The sequence below is a fragment of the Pleurodeles waltl genome, chromosome 3_1, assembly GCF_031143425.1.
Source record: "Pleurodeles waltl isolate 20211129_DDA chromosome 3_1, aPleWal1.hap1.20221129, whole genome shotgun sequence".
Taxonomy (NCBI): Eukaryota; Metazoa; Chordata; class Amphibia; order Caudata; family Salamandridae; genus Pleurodeles; species Pleurodeles waltl.
This window is the reverse complement of record NC_090440.1, coordinates 1,460,463,473-1,460,481,996: the sequence shown is the minus strand read 5'-3', so window position 1 is coordinate 1,460,481,996 and position 18,524 is coordinate 1,460,463,473. Positions and strand designations below refer to the sequence as shown.

Here is an 18,524-nt window from a genome sequence, read left to right as displayed (position 1 = left end):
AAATCATCCGTAAAGGACTGAATGTCACTTCTGTGCCACGGTACATGTATCAACTTTCCCCCTGCCGTCTCTCTCATTGGTAACATAGTTACTGCATCACTGCTCCGTGGTCTTTTCTCATGGTTCTCAGGGACACTGTCTTTCTTCTTTTCCTTTCTCTTTACCCATCTGCTCTCCCATTTGTCTAGACAGCTCCACACTTGCGCACTCTGCAGCAATTCTCTAAGGTGCGTTTTCATACCCGCTGACCTCATGTGTTCAAAATCTGTGGTCCCAAAATCCAATCTATAGCTCCTGCTCAAGTGTTTTGTCTTGTCTATCTCCACCCCGTTCTTGTCAGCTATTTCCTGCAACCTTCTATGTATCTTATTCACCTCCCTTGTAATCCTGGGACACAGGTACCTTAGCTCTTCTTCTGTGTAGGACTCTAACCTATTCACACCCATAGTCCCTTCCACCAATTCTCCCGCTTCCATGTTCAACCTGACCGTATTCAGGTAATCCTCTCCCTTTCCACTGACTGGGCTTTGTGTAGAGTTCAGACTGTTGAACCACTGCGTCAGCTGTTGCGCATTCAACCCCATCAGTGTAGCATTCACATCGACTGCCATTGATGGTTGCGGCAACTTCTCAGTTTGTGATGATAGCGGTATCACCAGCGGGGGACTCGACCTCACCACTGTTGACTGGGCGCACATTGGGCTAAACTCCATCAATGATCCTGATCCAGTTGACTGAGCCGCTATCGGAGTTATCCCTGGAGTGTTTTCTATGCACCTCCTCTCCATCCCACTCTGCATCAATGATCCCTGACCGTTCATACCTGAGTTAGCAGGCTGAGCGTACAAAGGTACCGGTGGACCTACAGTAATGGGTAGTGATATTGCGTCTGGGTTCTGTCCATTCCCCATGCTCTGAGGCATGTTCATTCCCACACCATGGGTCATCATTGCCGGCATGCCCATTTGACTCCCCGTCATCTGAGCATGTGCAATTCCCCCCTGCATCTGCTTTTGGGGCATCAAAAGCTGGGTTGATTCAGCTTGTGCCAGCGTCGGGTTGTGACCATTCTGCATTCCCATTACGGTGGGGTCTAGAACCATTCCCGCACCGGGATCACTGCTGTAGTACCTTGGGACCTGTGGCTGATAACTCTCTGCTGGTTTCAACACGGGCACATCTGGGTATATTCTCCTAACCTGCGGTATCTGCGGGGTGAACAGTAGACTCGGGTCCTTAGATCCCGATGTCGTTTCTGAACTCGGGGTTCCATTATTCTGTACTTGTGCTGGAGGGGCAGAACTGGTACTTGGACCTTGTTCATTCTCTGCATAAGGTGGTGGACGATCGTTCAGCAACTGCGTGATGAACTCCTCATCCTCTGACTCATCATCTCTATCTTTAGAACACCTTTTGTCGGTCTTACAGGTAGCTTTCTTGCCTGTCGCCTCTTCCTCCTTAGCAATTGCGGGAAACAATTTTATCCCCTGCAATACATCTGACCTCCACACTTTCTGTGCATTGTCCCACCTAGCATCCACTAGTGTCTTTTCTACCTTTCTTATCCTGGTCTCGAACTTCTTTTGCTGTTGCTGTCTAGCCATTAGCTCCCAAATCGCCAGAGCCTCAAACTGTGCTGGCCTTGGAGGTACCTTCATGTCGTACATCGCGAATCTCAAATTCTCTAGAATCCTTATATTGAATGTCCCATGGATCGGGAACGCTACGCTCCCATGTTTTTCTGTCAACTTGTGCCATTGCTTTAGCCAAAGGCACGGAGCTACTCCCCTTTCCTCCATTACAATGTAAGCTGGTGTACCTTCGGGCGGCGTCTCTTCTCCTACGCTCGCTTTAATGTAAGACTCTCCCTTCATCGCACTCTTGAATGCTTTTAAGAACTTCATTTTCTCGTCTTTATTTCACAAAATTTGTAATCAATAGGGTGACTTTATTCCCGGAATACTCTTCACCTGCCTTTCCCCTTCCAATTGATTCCCACAGACTGCGTCCAGTCCGTGCGCGACCCGTCTCCACAACCAACCTATCCCAGCGCGGCTCCTAGTGACGTCACACTCACACACACACTGCGGCTGACAAAGCCTTGCGGCTTGTCCTCCTTCACTCACCTCCTCTCGTAACAACTTAGCACGTATTGCGAGCAACCAAAATAATAAGAAAACAGATCTGTCGGTTTACTACAGGAAGGGTAACACAATCGCTTCAGGACCTTAGGGATTTTTCACTAGCCTCAGCAGTTATTCCATCTTTCTCGGTCCCCACTTTCGCAAGCAAATCTGACCCGCAGACCTACTCTCAACTTGTCAATGATCTATTCTAGTGCACTTAGAATTTTGTCAAAGCCCGAAGTCGAAGTTTCTTTCACTCCCTTAACACACGTACCGACTCGTTGACCACGCCCGATCAACCTATTAAACCGACCAGACCACAACATATAACAAGTGTCTCATGCACTTTTCAACATACTCCGGAGTCTCTTGACCTCGCAGGGCCCATCTCAACAACAACAACCACGTGGACCTTTTTCCTGCACGAAGCGCCAGACGCACATGAAGTTCGACGACTTCCCTACTCTCACACTCGGAGTCGCACCTCCGCTATCCTCTATGAAGTTCGACGACTTCCCTACTTCTACACTCGGAGTCGCACCTCCGCTATTCTCTAGAAAAAAGAAAATCCTCGCAACCTTTTCACTCAATCTGCGGCAATAAGCTGTGCGAGCGCAAAACCCTAACTTCACTCATACCATCACTAGTACCGCCAACGCTGATCTCACACCTCCATTCCCTCCATTCGCAAGCTCCGAGATCCCGGGAAAGTCGCGGTGGACTTAGCCCATCATCATTCTGTCAATCTGTTTTACCAAAGAAAAATCCAATTTAGCCTCTCGAACCGGTCCCAAAGGGCGAAACCGCTAATCTAACACCATGTACTTTTCCGAGTAGGGGTCCCAAAGTGCGTTAACCGTCCTCTGCTACCATCTACTGATAGAGCGTTCCGTATTAACAATTTACCTGTGTTTGGGACGCTCTTGGGTCGATGAACCTTTTGACCAAGTGGGACTCTCCTTACTCGAGAGAGGATCAATCTTGTCAATTCAATAATCAATAATCAGTAATCCATAACGAACATAAGCAACATCACGAACAACATAACACCTCACAATTAATCCAGACATCGTTTCGGCGAAACCGTGACCTTTCGGCCGCGAATAACCACACCAGTTTTATGCAAAGTTAGTCAATTTATTTCCCTATATTAACAAAGCTAGCACAATGTAAATATGTCTCAACACCAAATGATAAATGTAAATGAACATTAATATCTGTCCATGTCTACGGAAGAGATGTAATCTATGCAGCATTTGAACAACAATGCCTTCTATAATGGCAACGCAAACTACTAAAACAATAATCTGTAATGAGCTAATTGCATACATTGATCAGCATAACAAGGTCTCAAATTGCATCGTGCATCGAATGACTCCTCACCTAACCTCAAATTAGCATCAACATGTGGGACTTCATGCAAAACAATTTGGCAACATTAATTTGGAAAACTTCTAACTAGGGCACTAATCAAAATCAGCAGTTGGTTACCTAAAAAGAAGACACAATGCAATTGTACATTTATATCTTTTCATATTTACCAAATTCAATCAGCATTCAAGGAAGTCTTCGTCTCGCAGGTACCAGGTTTGATCGGCATGGGACGGGGCAAAGGGGTACGGTGGACGGGGCAGTTGCCTCACGGCGGCAAGACTAAGGACAAATTACTTCATGCAAGGGACGAATCAAAGTTAAAGTCTCTAGGGCAAGAATCTCTTTCTCTCGATTAGAGAAAGCATCAGGGTCTCCGTCAAAATGGCGTCGATGGCGATAATGGCTGCAATGGAATGGCCACTTTCTCCTCGTGCACCTGATTTTTATAGACAACAGTTCAAATCCAGTAGGGTCTTCTATTGGAGGGTTCATAGGTTAGCTTCAAATTGACCAATCAAAAACAACAGTTTACAAGCTTTTACTTAAGCATACATTATCCTTGGAGTCGGGTACGCAAGTTGCAACATTTTATGCCAATTAGCTCACTCTCAGAGCTTCCATTGTCCGCACCTGCAGATTGACCTTGGAGAGAAAAAGAAGATGCCTTGCTGGCATGGAACCTTAAGATAAGCATGTGAACCGAGCCCACTGGAAAAGTACAGCTTCAAGCAAGAATACACGTTTATTCAGCTCAGTGGAAAAATACGAGCATCGAAACCGTGAGACAAAGCATCTAGGCCGAAGCCTCTACTAAAGTTAGGCTAAGCTAATGCATTTTAAACGAGCAAATCATGGCACACGTTTATGATTATGTCGAATTAGTGCATTTCTAATACATCACGTTATATAAAGCACGCTTATAAATGATGGCAAACTACTCTGGGGGCACATTTTGTCCCCGTACAATCTTCATTAGTTCGGTTAGAGTCACACATGATTATTGCAATACTACGTTTATGCGCTAATAAATGTAAAACCTTCATTCCCGCGTCACCAATCCCTCCTCTGATGACTACTTGTCATCACACAAAACATGCCCACAAATTTTATTCCATTAAAATTCTGTCAGTTCTCTTTGCCTTTTTGTTCCCCTTGTTCTCGCTTTGTATTCTTCTGCCATTCTTTTCATTACTTTCTCTTCCTTCCTTCTCCTAATCCTTTCCATTATCATTATTATTCCCCTTTTTATTCCCCAAATTCCAAAGATGCAAATTAGTACTATTAGTATTCCCTGTATTATTTTCAGCAAAATTCCGTTCCAAATTCCACCTAACCAATGTCCCACTGACGCAATTCCTTTTCCAACTTTCTCCCAAACTCCTGGTTCTTTCAGTTCCTTCAAATCTGCACTCTCTTTTGTTAGATTAGCAAGCATTGTTTTAATCTTCACGCTATTATCTGGTATATAGGTACAGCAGTGTCGTGCACCAAGCATTTTGCAAACGCCGCCATCCTTTGCTAAAAGAATGTCTAAGGCAAGCCGGTTTTGAAGAGTCATAGCTCTTTCCGCTGCAAGTTCAGCATCCATCAGGATTATAGCACCTGAAAACTTTGTCAACATGTTATCCACTATAGTAGACAACTTTCTTATTTTGATGGAATTCAACACAACTCCCAATGAAGGAATCATGGCTCCAAATATATCTCCTACCACAGCAGCTGCGGTCTCTCTTTTCTGGATACGATGGGATCCAGACGTCTTTGGAATCACCGATAGGTCATCCAGTTGATAAACCTTTGGGAACACTATATCCAAATAACATCTCCCCCACCAACCCTTAGGAAGACGATAATAGGCATTATGCCCACAAATGTAATATACACCCGGTATGACAGGGTCAAGTCCGTTCAGCATGAATGTCCATTTGGCCTTAAAGATAAACGTGTGTTTACATTCACTCACACCCACAAAAATGTTATCATAATAAGACTCACCACGATATATACAAAATTTCCCTACATGCCAAGCATCTAAAGCTATTTTCCCTTGTGTTTTTATTGCAGCAAAAGCATAATTATCTACTGAGGTCCTTTCGTGTAGTTCCTTTTCTAATTTTGCATTCATTTGTGCTCTCCTATCATCTGTGCGATCTAAGAAGCTTATTTCTACTGCAGTAAGCGAGCAGGTATGGTTTTCCCTATGAGCGTTAGCCGTTTCAAAAGGTTGCATTGGCTCGAAAAATTCCCTCATAAGTTTTGCATCCCAATCTTTAGCAGTCTGGCTTAGCTGTTTGATTATAGGTACATATGCAAAAGTAACATCATAATTTGAATAAAAATACTGTATGTTAGTCTGACCATAAAATCTAGAAGTTACTATACTACATGTAATCCCATACGTAAGAGGCATGTGGTGATAAGTCACCCCTTCCGTTACCGATGTCGGTATCTGTGTACACACGTAACAATCTTTCGCATCCATAGTCTCCACATATTCTGTTAGTAAGCGATAGAAAACGTTATATGAAAGCTCCTTCTTCTCATGCAATTGTCTCTCATCTAATTCTAGTCTCTTCAAGGCAGATAGTTCAGTAACAGGAACAGGAGCAATAGTAGTAGCATCAATTTTCTCACTCTCCCCCTTTCCATGCATTCCAAGCACTATTGCCATTATTATTATTGTACATGCAACTACTAAGCCGACACACACATATTTACAATATTTCATTCTACCGTTTTGTATAGCGTATCTAGACATGATCTGTATAGAATCAGAGAGCTGAAAACACTTATAAAAGAAAACGAGGTTGCAATTTGTCACAAAGCTGTACAAGCGCAATGTTCACACAGTTCTTCTTCAGGAGGCCAGTCACTTATCAGTTAGCAGCAAAGTCTCAATTCGGGTTTAAAGTCAATCAGGTTATCAAAGTCTCATCCGGTTAACAAATGTCTCATCCGATTTAGCAATGTCTTTTTAGCCAGTTCTCAGCTGGTTGTATCACGTTATGTTATAGCAAGCAATGTCCTTTACCAGCCTTTCAATCAACAGCGTCTAGAAAACTTTTATTTTCTATTGGTATCTCTTCTTCTTCGTTCTCGAGGCTAAGAGATACAAATTCGTCAGCCCAATCGTCATTGACTGCGTATGCCCATTCTGGACCGGAATACCTCCTGTTTGGTATTCTTTTCCTTTTCAATTTTGCCTCTCTCTTTGATTCTGCCTCGCTGGTACTCTCCTCTTTGGTCAAGTCTTTTTGTTCACTGGACGTTGGTACCACGACAGATACTTCCTTTCTCTTCTCTTTCACCTTCGGCCCTTCACAGTCTATCGACTTTCTCCTCGTTCTCAGTTTTTCCGGTGATATGCTCAGTCTTTTCCTTGCACTGTGACCATTTGATGGACCTGCGCTTTCTTCTGATGAAGACTGAACACTTTCGCTCTGTTTTTCTTTGTCCCCTTCTTCTTGGGAATCAGTCACACTTTCCTTTTCTTTTCCTGTACCGTCTGCTTCTGGGAAAGCCGTCCTCTGATCAGGCTCTTCTGCTTTCTCACCTCTTTCGGTATCGTCTGTTTCTGGGAAAGCCCTCCTCTGATCAGGCTCCCCTTCTCTTCCACCTCTTTCGAGCCCGTTACTTTCGTCAGGCTCTTTGTCACTTTCGGCTGCTTCAGGCTCTTTGCTACCCTCAGCTTCTTGGTCGCTGTCTGAGGTTTCTCCTTGGTCTTCCCCAAGTGAGTTGGTTGCTTCGTCCTCAGAGAATGTTTCTCTTTCTTCTGTTACTGCCTGTTCGCTGTTAGTTCTGGTTTGCTCTGGCACAGCGCTCTGCACTTTATCAGGTATTGGCAATTTCAGAGCTTCCACTTCCTCTTCTGTGGGACACAACACTTTCTTTGTGTGACTGGCGTGAATCCAGTTGGGAACCCCGAACACTTCACAGCAGTAGTTGTTGTCAGGATCACTTGGAAAGGGCCTTTCCAACGGGGTTCCAGACACGACTTCCTGACGTGCTTCTTTATCACGACCCAGTCACCTGCTTTCAGTGTGTGTCCTGGACCTTGGATCAGTGGCAAGGTGGTCGCTTCCACCTGGTGAGAGAAAGAGCGAACCACGTCAGCTAGACCTTTGCAGTAGTCTAACACCATATCATCTGTAATATTCAAAAGCGCGTTTGCGGGAACTGCAGGAAGTCTCATAGCCCTGCCCATGAGAATTTCGTGCGGGGACAGTCCAGTCTTCCTGTCAGGGGTGTTTCTCATTGACATTAACACCAAAGGCAACGCGTCGGGCCGTTTCAAATTTGTCGATGCACATATTTTCGCCATTCTTGATTTCAGGGTACCATTCATTTGTTCCACCAGTCCTGATGCTTCGGGACGATAGCTACAGTGCAGCTTTTGCTCAATGTTCAGCGCTTCGCAAAGTAACTTTATCACCTCGTTATTGAAGTGACTTCCCCTATCTGATTCTAAAGAGATCGGGAATCCGAAACGTGGTATTAACTCCCTCAACAATAGCTTAGCAACTGTCAGGCTGTCATTTCTACGTGTGGGGTATGCTTCAATCCAGTGACTAAAAATGCACACAATCACCAACACATACTTCAGACCACCATGCACAGGCATCTCAATGAAGTCCATTTGCATTCGGCTGAATGGTCCCGCTGCTCTGCCAATGTGTCCCATGCTCACAACTGTTCCCTTTCCTGGGTTCATCTGCTGACAAGTGACACATCGGTGGCAGACGGCTTCTGCAACTTGACGAAATCTGGGGTTAAACCAATCAGTTTTGAACAATCTTATCATGGCATCTCTCCCTAGGTGAGCTTGCCCATGATAGAACCGCGCTAGCTGCGATAAGAGACTATTCGGTAAGACAAATTTTCCCTCATTTGAAACCCACAGCTCATCTGGTCTCTGTACACATTGTGATTTAATCCAGGAAGCCTTTTCATCCTCCCTGATGCTATTCTGCAATGCTTTTAGTTCATCCATTGTGTCTACGACCTTTAAAGCAAATGCTTCAGCTGGTTCAAGCTCTGGCTCAGTGATCGAGTTCCATTCATCTTTGAGCAATATACAGTTCAAGGCACAAAATCTTGCAACTTGATCCGCATATGCGTTTCCCAGGGAAACATAGTCCTGTCCTTTTGTATGCGCACTACACTTTACCACTGCAATCTCGGCTGGCATTTGAATGGCATGTAACAATTCCCTTATTCTCTCCCCGTTTTTCACTGGGGACCCTGAAGAAGTCAGGAAACCTCTCTGTGACCACAGTTGCCCAAAGTCATGTACAATTCCAAACCCGTATTGACTATCAGTGTAGATAGTAACCTTCATTAATGTTGACAGTTGACATGCTCTTGTAAGGGCTACAAGCTCTGCTACTTGTGCAGAATAGACTCCTTGAAGCCAGGACGCTTCCAGGACACCTGCTACAGTACATACAGCATATCCTGCTTTCAATACTCCCATTGCATCTCGTAAACATGACCCATCAACAAAAACAATTTGGTCATTTTCATCAAGCTTAGTATCTCTGATGTCAGGTCGTGGTTTTGTGCAAAATTCAGTCACCTGAAGACAGTCGTGCTCGACATCCTCAGCGTTCTCTATTTCAGCATTTTCTCCAGGAAGCAAGGTTGCTGGATTCAACGTAGTGCACCTTTTCAGCTGCACATTCGGTGAGCCCAGAATTATCGTTTCATACCTTGTGAGCCTTGCTCCAGTCATGTGTTGCGTTCGGGAGCGGGTCAAAAGAATTTCAACTGAGTGAGGGACCATAACTGTTACTGGATGTCCCATCACTATTCCTTCTCTCTGAGTGAGGCTGATACCAACTGCTGCTACGGCACGCAAGCACCCTGGCAGTGCTGCTGCGACCGGATCCAAAGTAGCTGAAAAATATGCTACTGGTCTGTTTATGCCGCCATGGGCCTGTGTCAAGACAGACAAAGAACATGCATCACGTTCATGACAAAACAATGTGAAAGGCTTTGTGTAATCAGGCATACCTAAAGCTGGAGCCCTGCACATGCATTCCTTTAATTCAATAAAAGCATCCATCTCATCTCCTTTCAGCTCAATTGCATCCAATGCATCCTTCTGGGTCAGTTTCAGTAAAGGCTTTGCTAGAGCCGAGAAGTTGGGAATCCACTGGCGACAGTAACTCACCATCCCCAAAAACTTCCTCACCTCCCTTCTCGTCTTTGGTGGACTCATTTGAAGTATGCTCGTGATTCTCTCCTTCATTATTCTCCGTGACCCTTTCTCTATCTGGTGACCTAAGTATTTCACTTTCTTCTGACAGAACTTCAATTTAGAAGGAGACACCTTGTGTCCATTCCCTCCCAAATGGTTCAGTAGGGCAATGGTGTCAGCTGTGCAGTCACTTTCTGTCTTGGATGCGATCAGCAAGTCATCAATGTACTGTACTAGGGTTGACTCGAACGGCAATTTTAATGCTTCCAAGTCTTTCTTCAGGATCTGATTGAAAATCGATGGTGACTCAGAAAACCCTTGAGGAATTCGACACCAACTGTAAACTCTGTTTAGGAATTTGAAACAGAAGAGAAATTGGCTGTCCTCATGAAGAGGCACCGAGAAGAATGCTTGTGACAAGTCGATGACTGAGAACCACTCAGCATCACAAGGAATTTGGAACATTATTACGGCCGGATTCGGTACTACGGGGCAGCATTTAACCACAATGTCATTTATCTTTCTCAAGTCCTGCATGAGTCGGACCTTTCCACTCGGCTTTATCAGTCCCATGATTGGTGAATTACATGGACTGCTCAACACCTCTTTCAGTACTCCCTGTTTCACAAACTCGTCAATTAGTTGGGCCACTTTCATGAGGGTGTCTTGTGCCATGTGGTATTGTGGAGTCTGGGGAAATACTGCATTGGGTTTTACGGTCACCTTCACTGGTTCCACTCCTTTTACCAATCCCACCTCCTTTCCTGTCATATCCCACACTTCTTTTCCCACTGTTTCCCTTAATTCAGCTGGAATATCCTCTTCAGTTATCATCGGGAAAAGACTAATCAACGGATATGCTTCATTGACAGTCTCTACGCTGTCCCCTTCTTCGCTGTCCTCCTCTTCCCCATCACTGTTCGTCTCAATTGTAATTCCATTGTTCGAACACGTGATCGAGCATCCCAATCTGCACAATAGGTCTCTCCCTAACAGTGCTACTGGGCTTGAGTCACAGACCACAAAATTGTGTGTCCCTTGATAGTTACCAATGTTGACTGGTACTGGATCTGTAATTGGGTTCGTCAGGTGCCTGTTCGCTACTCCCACTACTTGAACCGTTCTCCCTGAGAGGGGCAAATCTGGTACTTCAATGCTCCTAACAGTTGAACGTGTGGCTCCTGTGTCAACCAAGAACGAAACACGATGACCCATCACTCTTCCCTCCACATACGGACCCTTCTGATCAACTTCCAAAGATGCTGCAAGCACACAATTTCCCTCCTCATCTAAGCTTTCACTCTCCCATGCATCGTTTATTCCATTCTCACTGTGTAATGGGAACTGTTGCACTGCGTCATTTGTACTCATCACATGCCCTGAGACCTGTGGAGGAACCATCACTTGCTGCTGATTCATTGGTGCTAAGGGTATTTGCATTGGCTGATTAGGTACCATAGGAAACTGCTGTTGCATTGGCTGCATTTGCGTTATCTGCATGCGGGGCATCTGCATCTGTTGCGGCTGCATGGGCTGTAATCCTTGCAGCTGGTTTACGGTCTGAAAATTTGGGTTCGGACCTCTCATTTTCGGTCCTCTCATTGTCTGCAATGCATTGACATCATTGTTCTGCTGACCAACACCTGCACCTTCCTGCACCAACATCGGGCACTCGCGTTTCCAATGTCCGACAATCCCGCACACGTGACACGGCATCACCTTCTTCATCGCCTGCACACCAGTCACAACCGTGTTCAAATCCGGACCATTATTCACAAAACCTCCCCTGCCTCTGCCTCTCGCCTGTGGCTGAAACGCCATGTTTCCCTGTAACTGCAGCTGCGGTTGTGGTACCTGCTGTGAGAACCCTTGCAACCCTTGCAAACCTGTCTGAGCTGCCTTAAGTTGCATCACCATCACTTTCTCCTTCAACTTTTTCTGCTTCACTTCAATTTCGTCGCTACAGTATTTCGCATACGTCAACACCTCATCAATCGGTTTCGACTGCCAACAAATCAAGTGCGATTTTATCATCTGACTTATCTCTGGTCTCAGCCCTTCCACAAATCTGAACACAAAATGAAGCATGTCCTTCGCCTCTATTGATTCTGTACCACTGTAGTTCTTGAACGCCTTCAACAACCTTTCATAATAACTGTGAATCGACTCTTTAGCCTCTTGGGCTGTCCGATCAATCTTCTGCCAATCCACATTTTTCGCGGGAACCTTTGTCTTCAAGTGCTCAATCACCTTATAGTACAAACTCATTACCATAGGTGATGGTGCACCTGTATTCCTGTCTCTCTCTGGTTCACTTGTCGGCCAACCTACAGCTCTTTTGCAGTCTTCCCACAAATCCGCCGGAACCACAGTCTCAAAGAGGGTGTTCAGATCTTCCCAAAGACATTTTGCCAGCTTCACAAACCTATCAGTCTGCTGATACCATTCAATCGGTTTCTCTCTTAGCTTGGGAAAATCATCCGTAAAGGACTGAATGTCACTTCTGTGCCACGGTACATGTATCAACTTTCCCCCTGCCGTCTCTCTCATTGGTAACATAGTTACTGCATCACTGCTCCGTGGTCTTTTCTCATGGTTCTCAGGGACACTGTCTTTCTTCTTTTCCTTTCTCTTTACCCATCTGCTCTCCCATTTGTCTAGACAGCTCCACACTTGCGCACTCTGCAGCAATTCTCTAAGGTGCGTTTTCATACCCGCTGACCTCATGTGTTCAAAATCTGTGGTCCCAAAATCCAATCTATAGCTCCTGCTCAAGTGTTTTGTCTTGTCTATCTCCACCCCGTTCTTGTCAGCTATTTCCTGCAACCTTCTATGTATCTTATTCACCTCCCTTGTAATCCTGGGACACAGGTACCTTAGCTCTTCTTCTGTGTAGGACTCTAACCTATTCACACCCATAGTCCCTTCCACCAATTCTCCCGCTTCCATGTTCAACCTGACCGTATTCAGGTAATCCTCTCCCTTTCCACTGACTGGGCTTTGTGTAGAGTTCAGACTGTTGAACCACTGCGTCAGCTGTTGCGCATTCAACCCCATCAGTGTAGCATTCACATCGACTGCCATTGATGGTTGCGGCAACTTCTCAGTTTGTGATGATAGCGGTATCACCAGCGGGGGACTCGACCTCACCACTGTTGACTGGGCGCACATTGGGCTAAACTCCATCAATGATCCTGATCCAGTTGACTGAGCCGCTATCGGAGTTATCCCTGGAGTGTTTTCTATGCACCTCCTCTCCATCCCACTCTGCATCAATGATCCCTGACCGTTCATACCTGAGTTAGCAGGCTGAGCGTACAAAGGTACCGGTGGACCTACAGTAATGGGTAGTGATATTGCGTCTGGGTTCTGTCCATTCCCCATGCTCTGAGGCATGTTCATTCCCACACCATGGGTCATCATTGCCGGCATGCCCATTTGACTCCCCGTCATCTGAGCATGTGCAATTCCCCCCTGCATCTGCTTTTGGGGCATCAAAAGCTGGGTTGATTCAGCTTGTGCCAGCGTCGGGTTGTGACCATTCTGCATTCCCATTACGGTGGGGTCTAGAACCATTCCCGCACCGGGATCACTGCTGTAGTACCTTGGGACCTGTGGCTGATAACTCTCTGCTGGTTTCAACACGGGCACATCTGGGTATATTCTCCTAACCTGCGGTATCTGCGGGGTGAACAGTAGACTCGGGTCCTTAGATCCCGATGTCGTTTCTGAACTCGGGGTTCCATTATTCTGTACTTGTGCTGGAGGGGCAGAACTGGTACTTGGACCTTGTTCATTCTCTGCATAAGGTGGTGGACGATCGTTCAGCAACTGCGTGATGAACTCCTCATCCTCTGACTCATCATCTCTATCTTTAGAACACCTTTTGTCGGTCTTACAGGTAGCTTTCTTGCCTGTCGCCTCTTCCTCCTTAGCAATTGCGGGAAACAATTTTATCCCCTGCAATACATCTGACCTCCACACTTTCTGTGCATTGTCCCACCTAGCATCCACTAGTGTCTTTTCTACCTTTCTTATCCTGGTCTCGAACTTCTTTTGCTGTTGCTGTCTAGCCATTAGCTCCCAAATCGCCAGAGCCTCAAACTGTGCTGGCCTTGGAGGTACCTTCATGTCGTACATCGCGAATCTCAAATTCTCTAGAATCCTTATATTGAATGTCCCATGGATCGGGAACGCTACGCTCCCATGTTTTTCTGTCAACTTGTGCCATTGCTTTAGCCAAAGGCACGGAGCTACTCCCCTTTCCTCCATTACAATGTAAGCTGGTGTACCTTCGGGCGGCGTCTCTTCTCCTACGCTCGCTTTAATGTAAGACTCTCCCTTCATCGCACTCTTGAATGCTTTTAAGAACTTCATTTTCTCGTCTTTATTTCACAAAATTTGTAATCAATAGGGTGACTTTATTCCCGGAATACTCTTCACCTGCCTTTCCCCTTCCAATCGAGTCCCACAGACTGCGTCCAGTCCGTGCGCGACCCGTCTCCACAACCAACCTATCCCAGCGCGGCTCCTAGTGACGTCACACTCACACACACTGCGGCTGACAAAGCCTTGCGGCTTGTCCTCCTTCACTCACCTCCTCTCGTAACAACTTAGCACGTATTGCGAGCAACCAAAATAATAAGAAAACAGATCTGTCGGTTTACTACAGGAAGGGTAACACAATCGCTTCAGGACCTTAGGGATTTTTCACTAGCCTCAGCAGTTATTCCATCTTTCTCGGTCCCCACTTTCGCAAGCAAATCTGACCCGCAGACCTACTCTCAACTTGTCAATGATCTATTCTAGTGCACTTAGAATTTTGTCAAAGCCCGAAGTCGAAGTTTCTTTCACTCCCTTAACACACGTACCGACTCGTTGACCACGCCCGATCAACCTATTAAACCGACCAGACCACAACATATAACAAGTGTCTCATGCACTTTTCAACATACTCCGGAGTCTCTTGACCTCGCAGGGCCCGTCTCAACAACAACAACCACGTGGACCTTTTTCCTGCACGAAGCGCCAGACGCACATGAAGTTCGACGACTTCCCTACTCTCACACTCGGAGTCGCACCTCCGCTATCCTCTATGAAGTTCGACGACTTCCCTACTTCTACACTCGGAGTCGCACCTCCGCTATTCTCTAGAAAAAAGAAAATCCTCGCAACCTTTTCACTCAATCTGCGGCAATAAGCTGTGCGAGCGCAAAACCCTAACTTCACTCATACCATCACTAGTACCGCCAACGCTGATCTCACACCTCCATTCCCTCCATTCGCAAGCTCCGAGATCCCGGGAAAGTCGCGGTGGACTTAGCCCATCATCATTCTGTCAATCTGTTTTACCAAAGAAAAATCCAATTTAGCCTCTCGAACCGGTCCCAAAGGGCGAAACCGCTAATCTAACACCATGTACTTTTCCGAGTAGGGGTCCCAAAGTGCGTTAACCGTCCTCTGCTACCATCTACTGATAGAGCGTTCCGTATTAACAATTTACCTGTGTTTGGGACGCTCTTGGGTCGATGAACCTTTTGACCAAGTGGGACTCTCCTTACTCGAGAGAGGATCAATCTTGTCAATTCAATAATCAATAATCAGTAATCCATAACGAACATAAGCAACATCACGAACAACATAACACCTCACAATTAATCCAGACATCGTTTCGGCGAAACCGTGACCTTTCGGCCGCGAATAACCACACCAGTTTTATGCAAAGTTAGTCAATTTATTTCCCTATATTAACAAAGCTAGCACAATGTAAATATGTCTCAACACCAAATGATAAATGTAAATGAACATTAATATCTGTCCATGTCTACGGAAGAGATGTAATCTATGCAGCATTTGAACAACAATGCCTTCTATAATGGCAACGCAAACTACTAAAACAATAATCTGTAATGAGCTAATTGCATACATTGATCAGCATAACAAGGTCTCAAATTGCATCGTGCATCGAATGACTCCTCACCTAACCTCAAATTAGCATCAACATGTGGGACTTCATGCAAAACAATTTGGCAACATTAATTTGGAAAACTTCTAACTAGGGCACTAATCAAAATCAGCAGTTGGTTACCTAAAAAGAAGACACAATGCAATTGTACATTTATATCTTTTCATATTTACCAAATTCAATCAGCATTCAAGGAAGTCTTCGTCTCGCAGGTACCAGGTTTGATCGGCATGGGACGGGGCAAAGGGGTAGGGTGGACGGGGCAGTTGCCTCACGGCGGCAAGACTAAGGACAAATTACTTCATGCAAGGGACGAATCAAAGTTAAAGTCTCTAGGGCAAGAATCTCTTTCTCTCGATTAGAGAAAGCATCAGGGTCTCCGTCAAAATGGCGTCGATGGCGATAATGGCTGCAATGGAATGGCCACTTTCTCCTCGTGCACCTGATTTTTATAGACAACAGTTCAAATCCAGTAGGGTCTTCTATTGGAGGGTTCATAGGTTAGCTTCAAATTGACCAATCAAAAACAACAGTTTACAAGCTTTTACTTAAGCATACATTATCCTTGGAGTCGGGTACGCAAGTTGCAACATTTTATGCCAATTAGCTCACTCTCAGAGCTTCCATTGTCCGCACCTGCAGATTGACCTTGGAGAGAAAAAGAAGATGCCTTGCTGGCATGGAACCTTAAGATAAGCATGTGAACCGAGCCCACTGGAAAAGTACAGCTTCAAGCAAGAATACACGTTTATTCAGCTCAGTGGAAAAATACGAGCATCGAAACCGTGAGACAAAGCATCTAGGCCGAAGCCTCTACTAAAGTTAGGCTAAGCTAATGCATTTTAAACGAGCAAATCATGGCACACGTTTATGATTATGTCGGATTAGTGCATTTCTAATACATCACGTTATATAAAGCACGCTTATAAATGATGGCAAACTACTCTGGGGGCACATTTTGTCCCCGTACAATCTTCATTAGTTCGGTTAGAGTCACACATGATTATTGCAATACTACGTTTATGCGCTAATAAATGTAAAACCTTCATTCCCGCGTCACCAAGAGCTTTGGGCACCGCACGTTTTTATTTACAAATTAAGAACTGAGTATTACCCTTATCATTAAACACAAATCATGGGCATACCTATACACCAGCATTTTTATCTGTTAGTTGATATAGTAATCACAAATTCAGTAAATCTAGCTGCCATTTCTTTAAGAAAATCTAATAAGAGCCGTGTTGAATATGTCGAAAGGTTTTGAAAAATACTAACCACTATCTTTTGCCACAGGAACACAATGACTCAGAAGAAGAGGATAATATTTGTCGTAGGGACACTCAGGGCCTGATTTATACTTTTTAGCTCCCCTTTTGCGTCATTTTTGGACGCAAAAGCAGCGCAAACTTACAAAATTCAATTATATTTTGTAAATTTGCGCCGCTTTTCTTTCAGAAAATGCTGCAAATGCAGCGCAAAAAAAAGTATAGATCAGGCACCCAGAGATCAGAATTCAGAAACACACTGTGGTCCAAGGGAAGAAATTAAGACACACTAGGTCGTTGACTATTCATTGAGCAGTTGAACTGTGAATTTTGAATAAAACATTTTATCCAGCTCCATTATTTGTCCCCAGTCGTTTGTTTCTTGTATATACACATTTCTATTCATAGTTTAATTGTATTCTTACTGCTTGATCGCTGGGGACACATGCTCAACTTTTCATTTTTGCTTCGTCTTTTTGTGGTCAATGTGTATTCCTTTCATACATAAAAGGGATTTTTTTTACAGAGGGCAGTGCTTATTTACATGAATTACTTCGACCAATTGTGTTTCTATTTACAAGAAGAAGTAATATTAAATGAATTGTTAGTGAACTATTATCTAATATATTATCATTTACCCGGATTCCTATTGGCATATTGTGTTGCTCTTATTTCGTTTGCCAAGGGAAGAAATAGGCACACTTTTTTACAACTACAGCCTTTGTCTTGGCCTCCTAAATATTAATTCCCAGGGGAGGTTCCACAAGAGTTTGGTGGAGTTCCACCCCCTTCCAGCCACCAATCTGGGTGTTGTCAGCTAACCTTAGTGTCTTGACTCTGGTCATCTGCTTAACTGATGGCTCATTTGCACATGTACACTGCAAGCTGATAGATGTTGAAGGACTCCAGGCCCAGCTTTATCAGTCAATAGATATATTTCCAACACACATGTTTTTACTGTTTTCCAGGCAACTAAGACGCCTGTGTACTTTGGGTGACAAGCATTGAACTCTCAGTACATTGATATTTATGATGGGTATACCCTTAAAGAGGATCAGACATCCGTCCTGATGAATGCTTTGGACTCGGATGAGCCCCTCGGCAGAAACATGTTGACATCATAGTGGGGTTGGGTACTAATTCCCCAATTCTCCAAACCTAATTTTTAATATCAAGTGGTACCCTACATAGTATATACCAGACTGGGCTAACACATTGTTTTTTAATTTTAATCACGGGTCCTAGACTAGAAAATGTGCCTCCCTGACTTCAGGGTGTAGGCCCTCTCTCCAGCAAAATGACGTTTTCATTAAACTTTTGTATCTGTTTAGGAATAGGCTGGTAATCATGCTATAACAAAATGTTGTAGAACTGTAAAATATTATAAATTCATTTTGGTGGCTTTTTTTGAGTAAGATAGGATTTGATTGGAGGCCAGCTCACCCTTTAGGCCCAACAGCCTGTAGTTTCCCACCAGGGAAATTGTCCATAGTTCTTGTGGTTTGATGTTTGCTGCAGCAGGTGCATTCTGGTGACTTTCCTTGGGCAAATAGTCAGTAATATTTATTGTGTTTGGAGCAAGTCCCAACTGGGGA

General features: G+C 44.7%; 1 protein-coding gene across 1 annotated transcript in view; it reads right to left on the bottom strand.

The window, feature by feature from the left end:
* LOC138283593 (uncharacterized) overlaps positions 1–13,083 on the bottom strand; it is a 53,504-nt gene extending 40,421 nt beyond the window's left edge. The window contains exons 1-3 of the mRNA XM_069221531.1: positions 12,996–13,083; positions 6,704–7,368; positions 1,310–1,457 (exon numbers count right to left, since the gene is read on the bottom strand). Of these exons, the coding sequence (XP_069077632.1) occupies positions 1,310–1,457; positions 6,704–7,368; positions 12,996–13,083 (901 nt within the window). The remainder of the gene's footprint in view (positions 1–1,309; positions 1,458–6,703; positions 7,369–12,995) is intronic.
* Between the last annotated feature and the right edge of the window lie 5,441 nt (positions 13,084–18,524).